The sequence below is a fragment of the Colius striatus genome, chromosome Z, assembly GCF_028858725.1.
Source record: "Colius striatus isolate bColStr4 chromosome Z, bColStr4.1.hap1, whole genome shotgun sequence".
NCBI lineage: Eukaryota > Metazoa > Chordata > Aves > Coliiformes > Coliidae > Colius > Colius striatus.
Window position 1 is genome coordinate 26,425,738 of NC_084790.1, and position 23,529 is coordinate 26,449,266.

The 23,529-nt window shown below is 35.9% G+C and overlaps 1 protein-coding gene across 1 annotated transcript in view; it reads right to left on the bottom strand.

Moving 5' to 3' along the window:
* ZNF608 (zinc finger protein 608) overlaps positions 1 to 23,529 on the bottom strand; it is a 78,533-nt gene that overhangs the window by 43,152 nt on the left and 11,852 nt on the right. Inside the window, exon 2 of the mRNA XM_062018797.1 lies at positions 1,129 to 1,384. Within this exon, the coding sequence (XP_061874781.1) occupies positions 1,129 to 1,384 (256 nt within the window). The remainder of the gene's footprint in view (positions 1 to 1,128; positions 1,385 to 23,529) is intronic.

The window sequence follows — 23,529 nt, forward strand, 5'->3', positions numbered from 1 at the left end:
ATGGATGGATGAAAGCATATAAAAGCAAGTAAATCTGACTCTCTCTATTGATTTTTGAGGGGACAGTGTAGAGCACTTTGGTGAGGTCTTATATATCACTGGAAAGGATAAAATGCCGTTATGCATATGTCTGAAGGGCATCTGGATTTACCAAGAAGCCATGCACTGCTGTTTTCTTTCATTATATTCTTTTGTAAATAATCTTGTTGTCACTGTTGATAGAGGTAAATCACTAAAAATTAAATAATCCTGAAAACAAACATAAGAACAATCACAGGAAGACTCTCAAGCAGCAGTAACTGGAGAAATCCACTATTATTAAACAAAAAAATTGCAGAAGCTTAGTGTACACACACAGTACACTAAGAGGAGATACTAGTATTTTAATAATGAGCTTTTGAACAGAAGAATCTGCATATTATAGCATAATCCTCTTCCTACTCACTTTGTTCTAAATTGTAGCAAATCAACATTTAGTATTCCCCAAAGCTCTCCAGCACTCCTACTTCGTCAAATGCTTTTAAATGATATTAAAGAAATCACTCTAGTTTAGATAGCATTTCTTCACCAGATGGGACACTTCTCTTTAAGCAACAATGCTTTCCTCTTACAGCGTGTTTCAAATAACCAAAATGCAAACAGTAATCACATCAATTTGGGTTTCTGCTGGGTCTCTGGGGCTTCTACTGTTACATAATGGTGGCATTTTTGATCATAGTATCTGAATACCAAAACACTCAGCTTTCTACTTTTTCATCTAAATTATTAATATATCCATGCCTACCACATATACCCCCTTCGTGATGTACATTTAAATAGCAAGTTTATGCTACCCTATTAGTCATTTCTTCACACGCTTTTCTCTATATAGCAATAGGAAATAATTCAACTGTTAACTTGGGCTACATGGTAGGTCATTTGAAAAATACAGTTGCTTAAGTAATAAAAACCTGCTATTTGTCTTTAAAAGAAAAACTCACTAGCAGAGCTATAAAGCTGTGACTGTCATCGTACATAATGGTGTCCCAACAGTCCAGTAAGCCCTTAGTTACCATTCGGGCAGATAAAGCAAAGTCTCATCCTCATTAACATATCTCACAGTCAAATCTTATGGAAAAAACAATTTACCTTCTTCAGTTTCATGCCAAACAATTCCTTCCAAGTTCACGCTGGTCCCAGGCTCACAGGGTCCAAGGCATTCAGGTTCTGTTACTACTCCAATCTCGCAAGTATTTACACCCACTGAACGAGTCCGTACCAAAAGCTGCTCGACTGGTGCTGCAATATTGGATGAAGATTGGGAAAAGTAGGAAGGCAGAATCTGAGGTGTGATACTGCTGGAAATCGGAGGTGGAGGTGCAGGCACTGTAAACAGGGGATCAACCTGAAAACAACAGACAAACTTACTATAATCCTGCTGTGAGGTGTTTTTTCTTAAAAAATATATGTATCTATTTTTTTTTTTAAAGCCCAGTTTGCTGAGACTGCATTTGAGTATTCAGTGTTTGGTGTATCACAGGTAATTTCAGTCTTAGGGGCTTTACTTTGTTTTACATCAGGCCAAATGCTGCACATGAAAAATTAAATACAAAAATAGCTATCATGTTAAAAAAGGCAAATTGCTAAGTTTCTACAAGTTTATTCTCTGCTGTCAAAAGACTGCTATTATGAAATAACACATTTTAAAAACAAGGACTAAGGAGACTTTTTTCTAGGCACTGACTAATTAGTGGATGGAAATTAATTTTGCAAATTGGGATCTTAATTTTCTATTCAAAGTCAAACATTTATAAAGACAGTACAAAGACATATAAATGTCTTTTTTTTTCATATGCATTACAGAGAAATTAGCACTTGGAACAATTCTAATATCCATATGGCATCAAATACCATCTCTTGTAATCCAATCATTTAAAACACATTAGAATCACTCACCTAACAGCTTACAGATAACATTTACATCTTTCGACTTTTACAAGAATGTATCGAAATCATTTAATTTCTCAGGGTTTCCAAAATGCATGTTTAGAAGAATAAGACTCACCATACAATCAGTCTGTACAGACAATTCACACAGAGACAATATCTATATATGAACTAAAGAAGTTATTTTTCCACATGACTTCCGAGATACCCAGTAGCAGATTTTCTGTATACAGTTTTAGCCTGAGGGTTCCCAGTATTCTACTGAGGCCCTAAGGTCCTTTGTCACATAAAAGACAGCTAAGTGACCAGTAGCAGATTTTCTGTATATCGTTTTAGCCTGAGGGTTCCCAGTATTCTACTGAGGCCCTAAGGTCCTTTGTCACATAAAAGACAGCTAAGTGAGGATATGAGTGTTCCCGTTGAAACAGCTAAATTACTTAAGATTCATGTTTATTTGGCCCACTGAATTATATATATCATACAAAGAAAACATTCTTCAATATAATGATTATTTTCAAATTAACTGTTCTAGCTACTTTCAAATAGATGATCAAACATCTTTAGGTCTATATGCTCAATTGCCTGTAGGTCTATCCTGTTTTCAATTTTGGACTCTGTAAGAAGATTTGACAGAAAAGATATAATGACACACTGTACATTGTCACCTAGGTTTCAGTCATACGTATCTTAATGTAGATTAAAGTTAACTTTTCTTTCTTTTATAGCGAAGTTGGCAAATGGAGACACATAGAAAAGAAAGAATGAAAAAGTATTTTCCCTATACTATATATCCTTTGTATCACAGATCAGATCACTATCACTTGGCCTTCTTTCCTAATGAGAACATAAAATGGAAATCTAAAATTCAAAAGAACTTTTAAAAAAATCATAACAATTGTTACAACTGGCCTTTGTAACAATTCTTTTGCTTTGAATATGAGTCATACATACAAGCTGAGAGCTAAAACTTCTAATTTTACACACAAGTCTTAAGCATGCTAAATATTTAACAAAAACATTTTTTATGATCTTTGTTTGACCAGTCTAGATTCTGATCTCAATTACACTAGATCTAAGGAGGAGAGAGGAAGAACCAATAACCATATTCTTCTCCAAACTCTCCCTCATTTTGAGTGGGAGGGAGAGTGTCTTTTTATTTATGACTAAAATAATCTTCAGGTTAGAGACAGAACAAAAGGGTTTTAAAAGAAAAAAAAAAAACAAACAACAAAAAAACCCCAAACCACAAAGGAAAACATGGAAACTGAAAGCATCCATTAGGCGTAAAAAACTGCTATTACTAGCAAAACTCTGTTGAGTAAAGCACAGTTCCTGTGGCACAAAAACAATGCATTAAAACAATGATGTCTTTATTCTTCTCTTTATGCCACAGCAATTGCAAAGCTAAGGCACAAGCAAGAATGCTTTGCAGATCAGGCTCAAGTGTACTTAGGCAAGTCAAATATCAACTGATGCCCAACAGCAGCTGTTACTTGCAGTACCTAATGGTAAGCATAACATAAAACCGTAACTGTGGATGTACAAGGAAACACTGCTTCTATGCAACACAGATTCTGGATCTCTGATGCCAAGCAGAGGCAAATAGTTGGATGGCACAGAGCCCTGCTCCCTGGCACTGGTTGTGTAATGGAGCTTGGTCAATGAAACGGGGTCAGTGTGTACCCCAAGTATAATTCACTTCTTAATGTATCCTACTTTGAGCCAGAAAAGAAGCAGTATCAATAACTAGAAGGTAAATGGAGCCTCATGCTGAAGAGAAGACACCTCCCTTTATAAAACCAAGAAATTATGATGAATGGTCTATTTAACAGTTCACATGTTGTTTTGTAAAGCTGTGTAAAATCTCCTACTACATATGCAATATCATTCTTCTGTAAAACATACACATCATAAAGCCAGAGAAAAAACAAAATGTTTGCTATTATTATACTAAACTAGCCAATGTTTTAAATGAACGTAGACTAAATTGGCAGACATCTCTTCCATTTTACAAGTATTATAAACAGTGAGAGGGATCTAAAGATAGCACAGATCTGACAGTATACCCTACTAATTATTTTGTCACAAATATTTGTACTCAGTTCTGGTTTGTTTAGACCTCTTAATAAATGTTCATGTTTTCCACTAGAAACACACAGGACAAGGCCAAAGAGTGGCTACTACAGTAAAAGAGGTGGTTGCTCTGAGCATTAAAACACTAACTCTTTGGTTGAGAATTAAGTGGACATTTACTGTCGCTGATGTCCATGTTCATTGCACAAATATGACCTTATGAGTAAGGAAAAAAATATGCTGAGCTTAAATATTGCTCCAGTTTTCCATGTTTCAAAATTATCACATCTTGTTTGATAATCGTAATGTCAGCACAGCAAAGTGGTGGTTCTCAGTGATCATTGTGGAGGCACAATTGTTTTCATGAATTCTCCAAAGGGCACTGATGTAAGCTATTAGAGGCAAAAAGAGAGGCAGGAAGGCCACCATCTCCAGTGGAAAAAAAGCACATATGACTAACATCTGGCCGTGGCAGTCTGTCAAACTGAGGAAAGTTAATGTCAAGAACAGATGCTCTGCAGTTTCTCACTGTTATTTTTGCATGATTATTCCCAGGTGTTGGTGCATACTGAGCAGTAGCTTTGCTGTTTATCACACAAGAGATTCCAATATAAGAATGCAAATCTAAATCTGAGAAAAGATATTTACTTAGATGCTCTCTTTATACAGATAATCAAAGAATTCCAAAAACGATGGCATAATTCAAGCAATAATTTCTTCATTCACCTAATTCAAGAGCTTTTGAGAGCTGATTAGTGATAAAAGCTACAAAGCTGGAGTGTTATTCATGGCAGCTCTCCACTGCTAAGTGTTTGATTTTATCAGAGCTATAGCTTTTGGTAGCAGAAAGCTCACAGAAAATGAAGAATGTCTACCAAGCACTGTAGTCAGTGCTCCATGGATGATGAAATAACCAACTTTGTTGGCTGCGTAGCATTAGTCAGTATGGAGAAGATGGTATGGAAAGGAGAGAAACTTCATCCTAAGTAGAAAAATGGAAGATTTTCCGATAAGCAGAGCTCTCCTTCAGTTACTTAGGCACTTTACGTGCTGGAATTAAGTTCTGCTCATCAAAACTTGTCCTCCTGATCCAGTACAAACTTCTAAAATTATATCTGAAAACTAACATTTATGTCTTTCATACACGAGATTTCAGTGGGCAATGCTGAGCTCACAGGTGGTGGCACAGGGACTACACAGCACCCAGCATCATCCTATTGCAATCAGCCATATCATCCCTATCCCTGCAGGAAGGGGAGAATTTTAAGTCTTTACAGGACAGTCTCTCACACACCCATGCATAAAAATTCACCTGAATGAAAAAAGAGCAAGCTACCAGGAACACCTGTGACATGATCTGACATGGTACTGATCTGACAGAAGCAGATTTACAGTGGTATTCAAAGCAAAATTACTTTTCATAGAGATTTAAATTTATAACTTTTGATCATATTATCAAAAGCGGATGTATTCCGTATTTATGTCTTTCATTAATTTCAACTTTGAACGCTTTCAGAGGGGATGTATCTTAAGGATTAAATGTTTCTATCATAAATCACAAAATGCAAGCTAGAAAATAGCTGCCATGCAGCCAGGCCACACGACGTGACCGCTAAAAGTGTGCTATCACATGAGTAACTATGAACGTATGTATGGAACTATGAATGTCTAGTTCCACCTCATTAATGAGAGTGTATCTTTGAAGATACATCTCAATGATGACAGTCTACCAATCTGAGACCAAATAGGGTCATACACTACTGCAGTGTTACCCACCAGCTGATTTTGAAATGTGCATGCCAAAAGCCATTTAATCCATCTACCAATATAAAGCCTGGAATGAGGCAGAGGAGCAGGTTTAAGGCTCAGGATATGTTCTTTCAAGAAAGCACTGTTTTTTAAAATTGAAATATAAATTTAAATCTACATAAGTATTCCCAGTGTGAATGTCTGCACTTGTAGAAAGAAAGTGGAAAGAATCACAGAAGATCCGTAAGATTTTAAGGTGAAAGGGAGATTACCTTGTTTTCACATAAAGTATGCTTGTCTCTGCCTTAATTTTCTAGGGCATTAGTGACCCCAGAAGACCTAGTTCTAATCACATTCACAGCATCATAAATCAGAGTTCTAATGAAACTAATATGGAAAAAATCAAATGTGGGACAGCCCTATCTGTTACAAACATTACATTCAAAATACAGGAAAGTCTGAAGTGCTAAGGATATTACATATTTTAGTTGAGAATCACAGGCGCTTGAATAGAGCAGAAGGATGAAGGAGATTCAAACTGCCTACTGAAATGTGTCCAAATTTTAGACTTAAAAACCTATGTTTGAGAAAAAGTTAAAAAGCACTCTCCTGCTTTATGAGTATTGTAAACTAGAGAAGAGATTTGACATGTAATTGTGTTGAAACAAGAATCCAAGTATTTTCTACTCCTAAGATGAATTCCATTTCTATCAAATGAGTAGATGGACAGAAAAGAAGCAAAACAGCAAGTAGAAAGGACACACTAACAGAAACTGACACTTTTTTTTTCCTTTTCAGTAAATTGGCAAATCACTAACAGCTGGAATAATAAAAAATTTTCTGAATATTTTTTATTAAGTGAAAAAAACACACACTTAGAACTCTTACTATGCTATGAATCTTTTATTACAAAGAACAAGGAACAAAATTCCCCATGTATTCAAGATGTACTATGCCACTCTCATAAGCTGCTGAAGCAGCACACAGTTACGTATTTTTTTCTATATACAGATCTACAGAACTCCCCAGCTAGTATGTGACTGTATCTACAGCATCTCCACAGCAGTGATGTATTTTTTTTTTTTTTTTAGGACAGCATTGATATACAATTAAGACCATGATGGAAACTCAAAGCTTTGAGTATAGTCAATGGTACTTAACAAAAGACATGGAAAACTCCTTGTTCTCTCTTATACCTTATGTTCTAGCTCAGATGCTTGGGATTTCCCACGGTCATCCACCCATTTTACTGTGGGAAAGATTAGCATTTGACAGGTGCCAGCAATATCCTTATGCCAAGGGCTGCATCTGTGAAAAACTGTATGTCAACTCCAAAGTTTGGCATAGTCCTGGGAGGATGCCCAGATCGCCATCTGCAAATTTCAAGTGAAGTCATTTCTCCTCTTTCAGTCCAATAAAGTTATATTTATTGAGATAATTTTGTCCATAGGTCTGTGAAACACTTTCCTCCCTTGAAACCTGATTTCTCCCAGTCAGCCATTCAGTATGCACTTCCAAAGTCTTCTTCACTCAGTTGAGATGCTTTGCTATGCTTTAATACAACCATAAAAAAGCACAGAAATTTGATCAAGATTACTGTTCTAAGAGAGATACACTGTATTCCATAGTTCAGAAAACTGTTTGGGGTTAGAGAAAATGTGTATAAAATGATCTCCAGAACAGATGGTGTCATGTGATTGAATATGGTAAAAACTGAGGCACAGTCATTTGCTGGTAAGGGTTAGGTACTGTTTTATCAAGTTCTGAGACCCTTTAGAAACTTTTAATTTTAAAGATAATAACTTCTTTGTCTTCCCAAGTTTCTGCCACACTCAACATTTCAGGGTTCTGAGACTGAAAAAAAATAAGGTATTTGATTACAGAAAACTCTCAGCACTATTAACAAATGGTACCTTGAAGCTGACAATGTTTATTTCTAACAGGTGTGAGATTCTGACCTCAGAATCAAGATATGCTTGCTCTATGACACCAGTTGACCTAAGAAAATTTTCCCACTCTTAATTGTATATGGGACGATAATGGATCATTTAATTGCACCATAACTGAATATAAGTAACTGTTACATTTCAAATTTTTGTTCTCAATGTCGAAGCAAATCATGCCACAACCCTCTGACCCCATATCAGAAGTTCTCCATTAGCAAAATATGGCTTCAGTTAGCTGATGTGACTGCAGTCTGGTGGAATAGGTGCTTTTTCAGACATTCTGGAATGCAGGGACACAGAGAACCAATATAACTTTGTTAGCTTTTTCAGGAATCCACAATGTATAGACCAGTGGCAAACAAGACCCAGAGGAATTACTTCTTTGCACCTCTTTGACTTTCTGCACATCAACAGCCTATCTCTAGATTTTTGTTTACCTTTTACCCATTTGCTGCCTACTCTACGCTGCAAGTGCAAAGTTGCACATGTTACAATTCTGGTTGTTGCTTCCTTGAGAAAAACGAATTAAACTAATAATTATCTTTCAAAATCTTGTCAAAGAACCTCTATAATACTCAGAAACAGAACTGAGCTCCTTTGATGGTCTACATATACTGAAACTTTTTAGTTGCCTAATTAGATTCCTATGGATGACACTTTTTAGTATGTTCTGAAAATCCACCTTTTGACTTCATGATCCTGTTTTTTATCAGTGCTTACAGACTCCAGCATTTTAAATTTAGGGTTCTTAGGCAAGACAAGTGGAACTATTGCCCTAGTGTCCCACTGAGGCTTTTCAATAGGGTGTAGAATGCCACATCAATTAAGTTTTTCTCTGTATTTCTTAGACCATAGTATTAGCTATAAACACTACCAAGTGTAAGATACATTGTCCTAATTTACTTTAAAGATCAAGACAGTATTATTACTTTTAAGAATGGGACATACACATTCATGATTACTTAGCAAGTCACTAAAGGAAACACTTCCAAAATTACCTTTGAGCTTTCCTTTTCTCTGTGACAGTTCAACCAAAAAAAAGAGCTGAAACATTATTTAGTTACCTGCTGTAGCATATCTATGGTTAATAATAAAACCTTTATTGCCAAATATAGTTTGAAGTATCTACAATATCTTGGGGAAAGTAAATTTATTAGAAGTCAGGGTTTTTTCTCTCAACAGCTATATACTTTTACTCTCATACAAATCCAGAGTAGTTCCACTGAAGTGTAACTAAGGGAAGAATTTGGACAGTAGTGTTTGTTTTACTGGGGACAAAAGTAATTAGCATTTCAAATAATTTCTTGAGTTTTCTGAAATCTTCTGAAAAAATTCTGAAATTAATATATATACAAGTGAGGATTTTTAACAGGGAAACAGTCTTTGTGAGGAAGAAACTGCTAATACCTAGTTCCACCAAACTGTTTTGTCTTGTTTTTTTTCCATTTCTAAACTGAACATGATACTGACACAAAATGTGTGATAATCCTTAACATGACTGAAGGATTAAGCTTACAGTATAGAGGCAAATAACGGCAAATATAAGAGCTAGAATCAAAAGACTTTTCTAAATTATCTTGTTCCAGTCCTGACGCTATTCAGTTTCAGCAGAGAGAAGAAACGAGTTCTTTTTCATGTGAGTGTCTACACTATCAGCACCAAATCACCTGATTACAGGCTACTGAACAGGCAGCCAAATCCTACCCCTTCTCTGACTTAGAAGCAGGTAACCTTGAGATCTCTCAGGTCCCTATCCAAAAGACATTTTTCCCTACTGATTTTGGCATAGTAACTTGGGATCCTTGTTAGTATGCTCTCTAAGCACTCAAACACAAAACTCCACTTTTGCAGACTTTCAGTAAGACATTCCCATCTTGCTGAGAAAGAATGCAATATGAAATCGTAAAGGTGCAAATTTCACACAGAAAAACCACAGACACCATTGTTGAAACACCTTGTGTTTCAGTAGTCAGTCTAAAACCTTTAACTTCCTTCTTTCTTCCACAGTCTCACAGACTATTTTTATGGTGTAACGACGTGATCAACACCTTCTGCCAATGAGGCTTCTTCTCTGTTCAAATAAAGCTAAACAAATCAGTAGTCCAAGCATCCTACTCTTCATGTGTTACATTCTGCAGTTACTTGGACCTTCTATTCTATCCTTTGCCCCACTTGTACATATTTGCTCCATTCTATGCCCTGAATGATGAGCTTACAACAAAGAAGCATTTTTGTGTTCTTGGTAGAAATTCAAATACTTTAATTCAAATACTCAATTAAAATAAAAAATAAACCTAACGTAAGCTCTAATGAAATCATGAAATTACTCTAGCAATTCTATCAAACTATATAGACATGTACAGATCCTTTGAAGAAACGAAACAGTAGTTTATCAAGCGCGATTTATAAGCGACACTGACTTAGCTGGGAAATAACACTGCTGTCTAATCATTAGTAGTCAGACAACAGCCATATGAATGCATCAATTATGGGCCACTGCCAAAAGCACTTGAGATCCCAGAGATTAACAGCCAATCCTCTGTTTCACAAGCTCACATCAAAAAGAATATTAATAAGAGGAGGGGCAATGTGAAAGCTTGTCAGAATAATTCTCTCGCTAAAACAAGGCATTTTTTCCCTTTGCACTGCCTTGAACTGGTCCATGAAAAAAGATGGCATCATCTACAAAGCATGAAGTTGCCAATTTCTCAGATGATGTTTTTCATTAACATATGGGAAGTTGTGAAAGGCTGCAAAAGCTCTATTTGGCAGATAAAGGCTACAACTTCTATGTGTTCCATTCTTGAATGTATCAATCATAAAACATCGACCATTATTCAGATATTTGGAAATAAACATAAGTGTTTAATGGCTTTTCTCTCCCTTAAAACCAGGGCTGCTTATTATTACAAAGAAATTAGCCAGCCTTCAAGGCATCCACTTACTCTGTTTCATTAATGACTTAGAAAAACTGAAGTAGAAATACTACCAACTCATCTTCAGGTTCATCTCAGTCTTCAAATGTGAGGGAAAAAAAATCCACAGTTGTGCCTTTCTTACTGACTTCTATGCAGGATGGCTCTGTGGAATTATGTATAAATGAATGGAAACAACACAAGAATATGCCTCCAAAGGGAGCAGTTACTCCTCTATACAAATGTACACACGCCTATTGATATGGACCTCAAACAACTAGTTGCTGGCATTTTAAATGCAGCAGTATTAACTAGATAGTCTTTAAGCTTGGTCCAACTACTGTCCAGTTATGTTACCCTGTTTATACTCTACACCAGGGTCTAAAAATACAGAGATGTCTTCAGTATGGTTGCACACAACCCACATTCAATTCTACCAATATTACATTTAAGGGTACGTAATCTGGAAATGAGAATTTACTTTCTGGGGACTTTCTAGAGCTATCTTTATATAAGCTATCCCAGGTACTGCCAGCAATTTGCCTCTGAGCAGAGGGGAAAAGAAGCATGAACTTTTTCAGACTGTCTCTGCTGACCCAGAGCCAGCAATATGAAAATTATGCCTTTAGGCATGTATCTCTGGGACACACATTCTTTGCCAGATAATCCAGTTTTACAAGTTCCCACTTTGCTGTGGTCTTCCAGTCATTCCCCTCACCTGACTTCACATGGAATATTGCACATACATATCCTACTGGAAGATGGTGTATTGTTAGTCAAATTGACACAGTTAAAAGGGGTCACAAAGGTATGTGGAAGGACACACAGGCAGGAATCATTTCAAGCAGCAGTTTAATATTGTGTAACTGCCTCTTTAGTAAGAAACTGGAGCAAAGAGATGACAGGCTCAGATCACTTGCTCAGGTAACTGTGGCAATGTTAGCTTTCAGAATTTTATGGCTTCAGGGACACCTGTAATGACAATTTTAACTAGGGGACAGTTGTCTCAGTCCTTGTGTTCCTACAGTTGAATATGTATTTGGATAACTCTTATGGGGGGGGTGGGGGGGTGGAATACCACTACATGCCTCACACTTTTGGTGGGATTCATTTTGACACAACAGTTAGCCATTCAGAGTTCATGGGCAAGTGTGACAGTGCCAGCTTAGTCGGAAATCATTCTCTGCTGGAGTGGAACCACAGGCTAAGTGTACACTTTGCACTGAAGGGGACAGATGACTCACAGAACTATTCTGCCAAGACAGCCACAGAGATGGCAACTACTGCCAGAGACATGTAACATCTTAAATGCACATTGATGCTTTGTAGCTTAACATTACATATAAGGCTTCTTTGCTCACTGAGGTTTGAGCTATATTTTCCCATAGTGAAAGCAATGCTTGGAATACACCAGGTCCTTAAATATCGATCACTTGCAACTTAACAGCTCACACCATTTTAGCAATACTTTTTACCTTATCCTAGACATGTTTGGTGAATATATCTGCTGTTTTAATTGAAAAGATGATAAATATAAAAAAAGGATATGTTTCTCTTACATGTCCAAAAAGAACATTACACTATGAGAGCCACTCAAAAACATCTCATTTTTAATTTCAATGTGTTCTCTCTTTCTGTCATTCTATGAGGACTAGTAATTTTGTAATTCAATTGCCTAATAGCTAACCTGGGAAAAACATTTATCAAGCAAGATGTCCTTTCAAAGCAGTAACTTCGTAAGCATATCATAAAACAAGGAAGTGGTTCAACCATTGTGCAACTGATAATGGAGGGGGGGAAAAGGAACTTTGGATTGATAAGAAGTTATATTTATGAAGAGATCATGTTTTTGTTCATCTGGCTGGGACAGGAAATCTGTCTTCCAAACCTTTTCTAACGCTGTTTTCAAATTTGAATGAACTACTACAAACTAATACCAAATGTTAGACTCACTGTGCCAAGTGACATGAGTTAAGTTTGACAGGAGTGATCTCCTAGCAAATTAAAAAGAGAGACTGGTTATCTATTTTTAGACTCTATTCAAAAACAGGGTCAAGATTTTCTAAATTTCCAACTTAAAGACACCATTTTCAGAAAGCACTGAGCAGTGTGTATATAAAAATCTGGGACTCTCACACCAGGCAATTACAAATCTTTTAAACCAGAATTTAAACAAACAGAAACCATAATTTAAGCATAAGCAACTAAAGTACTGCCTGGATAAATGGGATCCTATTTGAAAAAGTGAGACTTTAACCAACTCTAACACTTCTTAAATTGACTTTTACTATTCTTTCTAACTCATTGCCAATAAATGCAAGATAAAACACAGAAATGGAAAGAAACGCCTTCATAAAGTGGAGAACAGTACTTCAATCAATTAATTTACTTTTGGTGGTGATCCTGTATAAATGCTTCACAGGTTCTAGATGGCAGAGTTCTCAAGGAGATGTCAAAATTATGTAGGTATGACTGCTATAAAACAGAGAATGCATCAGAATATAATATTTGGATGATAGCCCTAATGATGATGTACAGCTGCAGAGTCTTCATTCCAAGCAACACTGCTTACTTTTTAAATACACTATTAGAAAGATTTTCAGCACTAAGTATATCAGACTCTAAACACTTATTTGCTTTAAGACTGTGTTAATGACCTGGCTAATCACACAATTTTATAGTTCTATAATGCTCAGTGCTGTAAAAATTAAGCCAGTGTTTATTACACCTCTGCTACCTTTCCTTTCTTATTCAGTTGACTCTGAAATGGGTTAAGGCAAATACTGTACTACAATAAAACATAAAGGTATACTGGTTGACAATAATTCTCAATATGCAACACAATACTTTAAAGCCCACTTGCAAACAAAGTGTTTTGAAGCACTGCTCTCAGGTGCTCAAATTAATGGCATACTTATTTTTCAATTTTGAAAGAGCTGCTTCATATGAAAATGTAGAAAATAGTACTGATGCTAAATTACATTAAAGGGATATTGTCAGATTAAAAATGAAGCTACCTTACTTGTATCAGTACTAGCATTGTAGGTAATTGAAAAAGGGGGAAGTTAAACTTTATTGTCGTTCTTTTTATTTGCTTCTGGAATTTCATTCATTTTGGATGCCAAAACAAACTTAGTCAGTTTTCCTTTTTGATTCTGCAATACAAAAGGCAAAATACCACTCAGTTTGTATTTTTGTAAAATGACAAGTTTTTACAAAGTCTCTTTGATGTCAACAATGTTTATGTGACATGCTCTGATATTGTACTGTAAAAATTGCATTGAGAACAAAGCTTCCTTTATCACTGGAGAATCAATTGGCTAGTGGCCAAACAGGAAAAATTGGATCAATCATACTTCAAGATGCACTGTTTCTGTGCTGAGGATAAAGAAGAAAAAGAACACATAGAAACATTGGGAAAAGCATACACAGACAACCAAGATACAGAGTGCATGGATCTTTCAATATAAGGAATAAACTTCAGAAAAACTCTTACTTTGCAACTTAGCTTTTCTGCAGAGAAAAAACAGCAAAAATAATCACAAAATGAGAAGTTTAATTGACCTCAATAGGTATGATATAGAAAATTCTTCACTCTTACACAGCAAAGAAATAGGTATTTATACTACCCTACACTGGATTAGCTTGAGCATCTACCGAAGACCAACCACTTGCTTTCAATATGTTTCATTGCTTTCACCATGTTTCATTAAAGTACGGTCACAGCTCAAGAATTCTGAGGAGTATTTGTTCACTGTTGCATAGAAAGAATACAGTATCTGTCGTTCTGGCCCCAAACAATTGAATATTATTTCACTTTCCAAAATCACGTTAAAGAATCTGATGCTAATGCAGGAATGGATACAGTCTGTGCTTATGGCATAGTATGGCTAATTTCCATGCTGTAATGAAAAAAATTAGCTTTCTGGTTCTAAATCCTAGGAATGTTGAGATCACAGATGCATTTCTTTTGGTTAGAATTCAGTCTCTAGAAGCCACTTTTGACTGAGCTATTCAGCACGGAAATACATTAGCAATTTTCAATAACTATTATGACCTTGCCATCTCAATTTCACCTACGATAAAATAGGGAAAACTGTCCTCCACCCCTCACCCCACACCTTTGCTCTTTGGGTACTGTGTGAAGCTTATGGCCAGACTGTGTACTATATTTAATTAGAACTTAAAACTCAGAACTGATGCCAGATTTTCAAAATAGCTCACAAATCAAAACAAGAGACCAGATGTTCAAAAGAACAAAGCACACTGGGTGCATGGATTTCTCTCAGATTCTCATGATGGCAAAAGTAGGTGTTAGGCTGTTCAAAAATTTTACCATATTCATAGGTGCTTAACCATATTAAAAATCTGCCCTTGAAAAATAAACTTCTGATGCCTCCAAGAGCTTTGAGATCCTTGGAAGATTGGAATAACCATGCATTGAAATATTTAGTTTCAATTCCTCCTTTCATTCAAGTAAAAGGAATTTGGATTAGTCTTCCATTTGTTTTGGAGCAAGGAAGAGATTGTTTCTTGGCTCACTTGTTCTTTAGTATCACACAGAAAGCTTTCTGAATTTGGTTTTGGGTTTTTTCTAAGCAAAATGGAGAAAGATTACTAAAACTGGAGTGGGATAAGATGCCAGTGGGTAACTTTGACTAATTATGCTATGTTTCCTTCTCCCCCATACAAGCCTTCAGCTTAGTCCAATACATCGCACAAGAACAAGGGAGGAGGATGTACTGGCTTTTTTTGCTACACTCACATTTGCATGAAAAGAAGCAGTCAAACGAAAATAAAGCACTTAAACAGCTTAAAAAAAGCACTGGTTCAGAATACTGTACTTCAATAACACATTCATTGTTTTCAATGCTTGGCAAATGACATTGCCATCACATACTAGTAGAATAAATGCTATCTGAAAAAGAGGCCTGTACTTACGCAGCGCTAATGACCATCTAAAAGAATGATTCTGCATGGTTACATCCTCTTTGAGATTCACAGCTGCAGTTCACAAGAGCAGCCATATATCATAATCTGCAGCCATTTTAGGCTACCCTTGTGCTTGTAGAGCAATATGGGCAGTAAAGAATTGCTAATCTGTAAAGTCACAATAAGAAACAAGTTTACTCAGCAGTGATGACTGAGGAGAAGGAATTCAAATTTTAATAGAGACAACACCTGTGATTGTTAACAGCAGTAACATATGGCAAAGAGATCTACTCTCATTAGAGAGAAAACATACACATTATTTTGATTCCTAATTTGTTATAAGAGTAGCATGGAGTTATAAGATTGGCATAGAGTTATAAGAGTGGCATGGAGCACCTAAGCTGTGCTTTTAAAAAGTCAGATAACCATATTTTAAGATTATAACACTCACATTTTAACTAATGTGAGGAATTTGCTTATTGAACAATATGCTGATCCTATTAAACATAATTAACTGATACACAGTGACTTTTAAGAAAGTTAATGGCTTGGGAAACAAACATTATTTCACTGTACTTTGAAACTGTCCGATAATCAAAAGCAACATTAATTTCCACTAAATTATTCACAGATCACACAACCATCACACCAAAATACTTTCTTCAATTATGCATGCTTCTTCAAGCTTAGTTACATGGAAACAGCTACAGACCTCTGCACAATACACATCTGTGGCTTACTAATACATCTCTTTGGACCTTTAATTAGGTTAGACAAAGTAAAAGAGTCTGGAAACTCTTTTGTCATTACTGTGCTCTGTTGCCTTATACATGAAGTATCATTGCCTCTTTTTACAACTTTGAAAAGGACATTTCTTAGGCCAGGTCTTTCAAGTTAGCCATCTACTGCCTTGTAAATGCCATCAATCATCATCATGATAACTCCCACTGTATCTGTACGTACAAGTTTGGAAGAAGAAGCCCCAGAAGACAGAAATGAGGCTGGGGACCATTTAAATTGTCATGAGTTCAACCAGAGGTAACCAGAAAAGACTATTTTTTTTTGCTTTGAGTCCCCAGTACTGTGACAGATAATTATATAACTCTTGTGCTTTTTAGGCTTCTCTCACAAAGATGAAAGTAACTTGATATCTATGGTACTATAAACATGAGCATCTATATGAAAATTGTGGCATCCTGTAGAAAAAAAAAAAACTCTTCAGTCATTAGTTACTGCCATAGGCTTCTTTGTGCTGTAAAAACACATCTAAGAGGAACAAATTCACACAAAATGTTCATTGATTTATATTGGCTACCGAGAGTTACATTTCAGCATTAAACACAACATTTGCACGATCTGCCTAGGGACACAGATGACAACTAAGCCAAGATTCAAGAGTCACTCTGTGTCACCACCTCAAATCGGCAACACAGAGACTCAGTAAAAAGTCCTTCCCCTCACCAGGGCTTACACTCTTTTTGCTGCTTCTTCCTTCCAAAAGGGATGGGGTTTTGTTTCCTCATCAGGGAATAGCTTATAGAAAACTAGCTAACTTGTATTAAATGCAGAAAACCAGAAAGCCATTTCTAGAGTTACATCAGTATCTGTATCCCTAAACAGCACAGAGTTTTAGCAATTTACATCACTTGCACAAGAAATAATACAGTTACTTATTTCCATAGGTTACTATTATTTCACTGGGGGCACAAGGGCAGTCAACAGATCAGTGAAAGAGTCCCAGAAGACTGTTCAGCAATTCCTACCGTTCTGTGATTCTGTGTGATTCAAGAGTGCAGTAAAGACAAGGCTGTTCCTGTCTTGTGCCAGCTCCAAAAAAAATACATGTTTTCCAGAGTCTGGTAACAAATGTGGAAATCGTTAAAAAAAAAAAATCCCTATTCATGACCAGAAAACAGATGTTGCTAAACCTCACCTTCCCCTTAAAAACAGGTTCTCCTGAAAAACTGAAGGGTTACTTTTCATCTTATAAAAGAGAGCTTCATTCGTATGAAGTGACTCTCAGTTCTGGCTCCTACCATTACTCCTGAAAGCTGTGTCCTTGATATCATTGATAATTCTTCCTAACTATGCCCAGAGCACCTGGCCATAGGAAAGTTAGATGAGAAGTTTCAGATGCTGCTAAAGAAGAGGTCTAGCTGAAGAGTTCCAAGACAGGTGTGCAAAGAAAGTAATGATTTCAGCAGTCAGGTTTCCACAGGCACCATCCCTTCAGGTTAATGAAAGCTGTTTAAAAAGGGAAAGCCCTGACAGAAGTTGTTTCTATTTTTTTTTGCAGTTTCACATTTTCCTATTAATTTGGAAATACTTTTCTCTCCTCAGTAACTGGTTGGTAAGTCTACAAAAGCAACAAGGGAAACTGACAGTGCACATCAGCAAAGCAGAGATTTGAGTTCGTGTACAATCTGTCAAATGAACAGGTGGGTCTTGAAGAAAATTTCCTACCTAAATTGCTCCTCTTCTATCATTGAATATGGCACAAATTGGGAAAAATGAAAAAGTCATTGTACTGTCAAACTAAAATGCAATGAGTTAGTACCACACAAATGCAAGCAAAAGAAAGAATAATCATCTTGTGGAAACGAGGAGAAAGAATGATACATAAAAGTAGTGATGACCTTCTTAAGAAAGCAGGCAATGTGATATAATAAAGTAAGAAGACTTCCAGTGATTATTTCTCTGTTTTTTTTTTTTTTTCCAATTCATTGCTCTGGTTAACCAGGAAATTGCTAATGGCAGCTAAAATGCCCAAATAAACTCATTTCATTCAGGCTGAAGTCACATGTCTTGCTTGTTACAGCTGCAACTGAGCTAAACTGAAATGAGTATGAAACTCAGCTACTAGTCACCATCCCCACTTTACTGATTCTGGAGATTACATCACCCTTACAATACCACATTTCATCTGAGCCAGACTGGACACTTGGTTAGAAGAAGCACCCTATTGTAATCACCTCGGTTTTTTTGTTTTGTTTTTTCTTTAAATAAACAAACAGAAGCAGGCTAGGGAATGGCCCACACTCTAGAAAACAAAGAGGGAAGATAGGAAAGTATTCATCAGCTATGAGCATTGATAGTATTCTGGGTAGATGTCATTAGAATCTCAGGAACACCCACGGACCATACAAATGCAGGCCAAATAGGACAGAGAAAAACAAACTCTGATGTCTATATTTGAAGTTTTGTCTCTTGCAAGACACTGAAAATGTGTCAGTGTACAAATCCACCTCAATTCTGAAAGAAATTATATATTTGCACGGCTTTTTCTAAAGAATAAAAACTTGATAAAAAGAATTACAAGGAACAAACTCTTATACCACAAACTCTTATAAATATTCTTCAGAGATATTTTTATCTTAATGAGTTAAAATCATGTCAGTAACTTCTTTTTTCGCAGGTTTTACCAACCCTTGGCTTCCAGTAAAACAACAATAGAAATCAAACTAAAGTTGTATCAAATTTCACTAAATCCTTAGGTTAAATAATTTCTTGGTCTTATATTGTTGATTTAGAACGCAAATTTCTGTTTCATTTTACTGAGATGCATATTCAGGACAATATTGCTTAATTAATGCTTTTTACTTTACCAAAGCGACAGAGAAAATAATTGTTTATCAAGCATTCCAATATGGTACTACTGAAAAAGAAAACACTTAACTTTCTATTACATACTTGACTACACTGATCAAAAAATTAAGACAGCCTGGAGTGAATTTGTCTACTGATAATTAAGCTTCACACACCCTTAAAAAAGAATCATTTCGTCTTGAGAATTTATGAAACCCATTATTTCATCACTATCTTTTTTTACCTGCATTGTGAAGACCATCCATGTTTCTATTAGAAGCAGTAACAATAAAATTATAGTCTATGACACCAAGGCTATACCTTAAGATTTCCTACTGAAAACTTCTTATTATAGACTGGTTTTGTAGCTCTGCCAGTCACATTCTAAGATTTCCAAAGCATGAGAACACAGTCGTAATACCAGAATATAATGTGAAGGGTCATTTAAAACACTGCTTTCAATTACTTAAAATATAAAGGCAATGCTCATTTTTCCAAATAGGTATCAGATAACAGACTGGTTTAGTGTTCACATAGAAGCAGTCATTTTATAGCTCAGGGAGAAAACAAAGGGAACTATATATATACAAAAATGCATATGATTAGACTGTGTGTAAGAGACCAAATTCTTACATAAATTTCAAAGTAGCATTCTCCTCACATAGATGTTAGTGCTAGTGCTGATACACATTTCAAAGCAACCAGATTCTGCCTCTATATATAACAGGTGAACTGGTCTGTTATGTGAGAATACAGCTATGTGCACTTGACCATGTATTATGTCATTCTCTGGATAAAGAAATAGAGCAGAAACTAAATATACATTAAAAAAAAATTATATTAAGAATAATACTGTTCTTAGGGTTACTACTTAGTAGACTTCAGTTTGAGAGAGTAACATTTTTAATAGCATAACCTACTGGCAACGCTCTTTATGTTTGTTTAAACATAAGCAGAAAGTAACATATAGTTAGTAAACTTCAACCAAGCAATATGAGAAGAAACAACTTAAAGTGTTGCTAATAACTTAAAAGGCCATACCTGAAGCTCATTAACTACAGAAACTATAGAATATATCATTCACTAAAAACTTTCCTATTCCTGTATTGGATTTCAAATATCAACAAAAAAACAATGTCCATTTTACTACGATTTCAAAGGTATCATATTAAAAGCATATTTTATAATGACTTCAGATGACCCAACACAAGTCATCAAACTCAGCCTGCTCCCCGTCTCATGCAAACTTACTACTGCCACTGAAGATGGAAAATGGAATATTAATAGCAAATTTCACATAGGACAAATATATTCTTCAAAAGGTTCAAAATCAAAGTCAATCTTTACACAATCAATCATAACACATTTTCCAAGAAGGCTTTGCCTACCATGCTCCTGGCAGCAGGGATGTTCTGTATGAATAAAATGTTTTCTTTTCCATGACCGTTATTTACCTCTAATATACCTTCTACCTATTCAAACTTTGTAAATTTATTTTCACAGTGGTCATGGTTGGGGAATTACAGTAAAGAAGTAAAAAAAAATTAACTCGAAAGGTAAAAGTCTAGAAAGGCTATAAATTACTGAAAAAGAGTAGGTTTAAATGAAGAAGTTTAAACCACCATTCCTGTAGAGGTTACTCCGCTTCTGCTATAATGCTTTCTTGACTTTGATCGTTAAACCAAAGACTCATGAAAATGATATATTCATATTTACAGGCCACTAGTAGGAGAGTCTTTAAAATATGTTGTACACCAAAAAAAGCAGGAACCACATGCCTTTCTTAGCCATTTGACTGTCAAATAACTAATTAAAAATTAAAAAAACCTCCCTTCTAAAAAGGAAAGAGTAAAAAAGAGACTGGGGGAAAAAAAGAGGGGGAAAAGGTCTCGTGAGGAATCCAAACTGAGTTTTGGGGAGAGCGGTTCAAGCAAATATGTTTGTTCATAGTAACAGAGACATTTCTTCCCCACCCCATTCAGAGAGAAAACAAAACAGGGCAGCTCTTCTAGCCACTGACTAGTGCCCCTTAGCTGGAAGCAACTCCAGTTCTCAGGTTCTTGTTAGCATATAAAGCTCACCAACACTTCCCTTCTCCCACCCTTTTGTTCCTACTTAACATGTGCACTTTGCTTAGCAGTCTTTGCTGTTAAACAATTCAATTTTTCCCTTGCTTCCTCTACTTCAGGAGGAAGCAAAAATAGCAGGACTTAAGACACAAAATATAAAGCTCATTTCCTGTACCTTTGTGCCTCATTCTTTCCCCTCCTTGTCCATAGGATTTGGCCACCAAATAGGACTTAATCTGTAAACAAATGATTTGCTCTACAATTAAACCGTTCAGTTCTAGTTTGTGGGGGTTTTTTTTTTCCCTTCTTTGGCTGCTGTCCAATGTGGAGGCTCATAGGTTCTTCTATTATTTAGTACTGGTTAAAAGGCAATAAGCTCATTTAGAGTTTATAAAACTATAAGCTATCAACAAAAGCATCTGAAGCTTCTCTGAAGTACCATGGCTTTTGCCTGAAAAATTAATAATGTGTGGTTTTTTGTGTGCATGCACATGTACATGTGCATGTGTGAGGATGGTTCTTCTGTCTTGGCCTGGTTAAACACTGTATGTCTTTAAGGCAGTTATTGTAAGCTACAAATACATGCATTCACTCCAATTTTAATTGTCTGTGTGCTTTTTTCTGACAATCACAGGAACTGCAATTCACTGTGGCTCCAAAGCTGAACCTCAAACATGTTGTATGAGAGGGAAAAAAAAAGTCATGATGCTGCAACATTTCACAATGTTTGCAAATATTGTTTCCTTATGAAATGTTATTATGAATCACAGGAGTCTACTAGTCAGCAAAACCTTTAGCGAAATAAATAACATGTTGTGCTTCTCATCTCTGCAGTTAGAGTCCCTCACAACCCAAGAGGGAACAAAATAACATCAAGGTCATTTTCTTTTATCTCTATTTTTACATTCCTGTTGTTGTTGGAAAATAATTTCTCAGGGACTACAAAACAAAACAAAAAAAAAGTGTGTATGTGTGTCCACCCTCCTTCAGATGTTTATACATACAACATGGAGCTAGCAGGCTACTACCTCAACGTGGGATGGTACAGACAATGAAATATTTTTTTTAATTTGTCTATAAATAAGTGAATTATTGTAAACGGAAAGATAAATTTACATGTGCAAATCTCATTTAGAAATGACAAGTATTTAGCAATATCAACTTCAGCAATACACTTTCAATGAAACCCTGCAAGCCTATTTAAAGTCTATTATGGCTGCAGACATCAATCTGCCAAACTGCAGAGTGCTAAGCTCCACTAAAGATTTACACCTATAAATTTAGCTACTGGTACATTTGAATTAAACACACTGTGTTTCTCCATACAAGTATCTACAGACATAAGGCATTCATGTAGACAGAGAATAAAGCAGAAACATCATGAAGCCTCTAACATCAAATTTGCCTAAACAAGGACTAGAGTTTAGGACTTCCAATTGGGTTTAGGTTCCAGCCATCTCCATGGTGCTTTAGTCTAGATTTCCACACTTTCCAACTCAAAATTTCATTTCTTCCCCGAGGAATTTAGCAGTAAAGGCCACATTCCTACTGTAAGTGCTCAGAGGAATATAAAAACTACAGGAGAACCCTGAAAACTCAATTTATGTAAACTATTTTAAAGGTTTACTCATGTATTCATGCACACACATATACAGATAAAAAGAATTTATTTAGCTGCACCTACTAAGACTCAACAAAGACCAAATAAGCCTTTGTCTCCCTCCCCCCAGCTAAATGACAACTTCTGGAGTTGTAGATAATAGGCAGGAGGAAACAGGTGCAAGAGATTTAAAACTATTTAAATGTTAAGAAAAAATGTTGCACTAGTCCTGCAGGAAAGAAATGCTTAATATCCTGAACTGACACAGCAATCACAACCAAATTTTAACCTTCAATTTTTAAATATTGTTCATTTTTGTTTAATTTATCCACACATGATGTATCTTCAAGAATTACCAACCATTTGAAAAGGTTTTGTAAAAAATTAAGGAGTAAGAGACATTTTAAATCTATAATGAATATTTCAGTTTGAGGAAAAAATTAAATCTTGGAAGTAGTTTGAAAACAGTTGGCAACTTTTCCTTGCAGAGTAAAACTGAAGGCTCAAAAATAAATATTCAACAACATTAATTTGTTTCTAGATGTGTGCGTGCAAGTAAAACAGCAGCCATAATGTGGAAACTTGAGTCACATTTTGCAACTAATTGGAAGCAGATTAGAATTCTGCCTCGGGGGAACATTGTCAAACTAGAAGCTGGAGCAAATGAAGAAAGAGGTGAAAGCATCATGAAGAGCTGACAGATTTACAGTGCTCAAGGCAATAAACGGGTACTA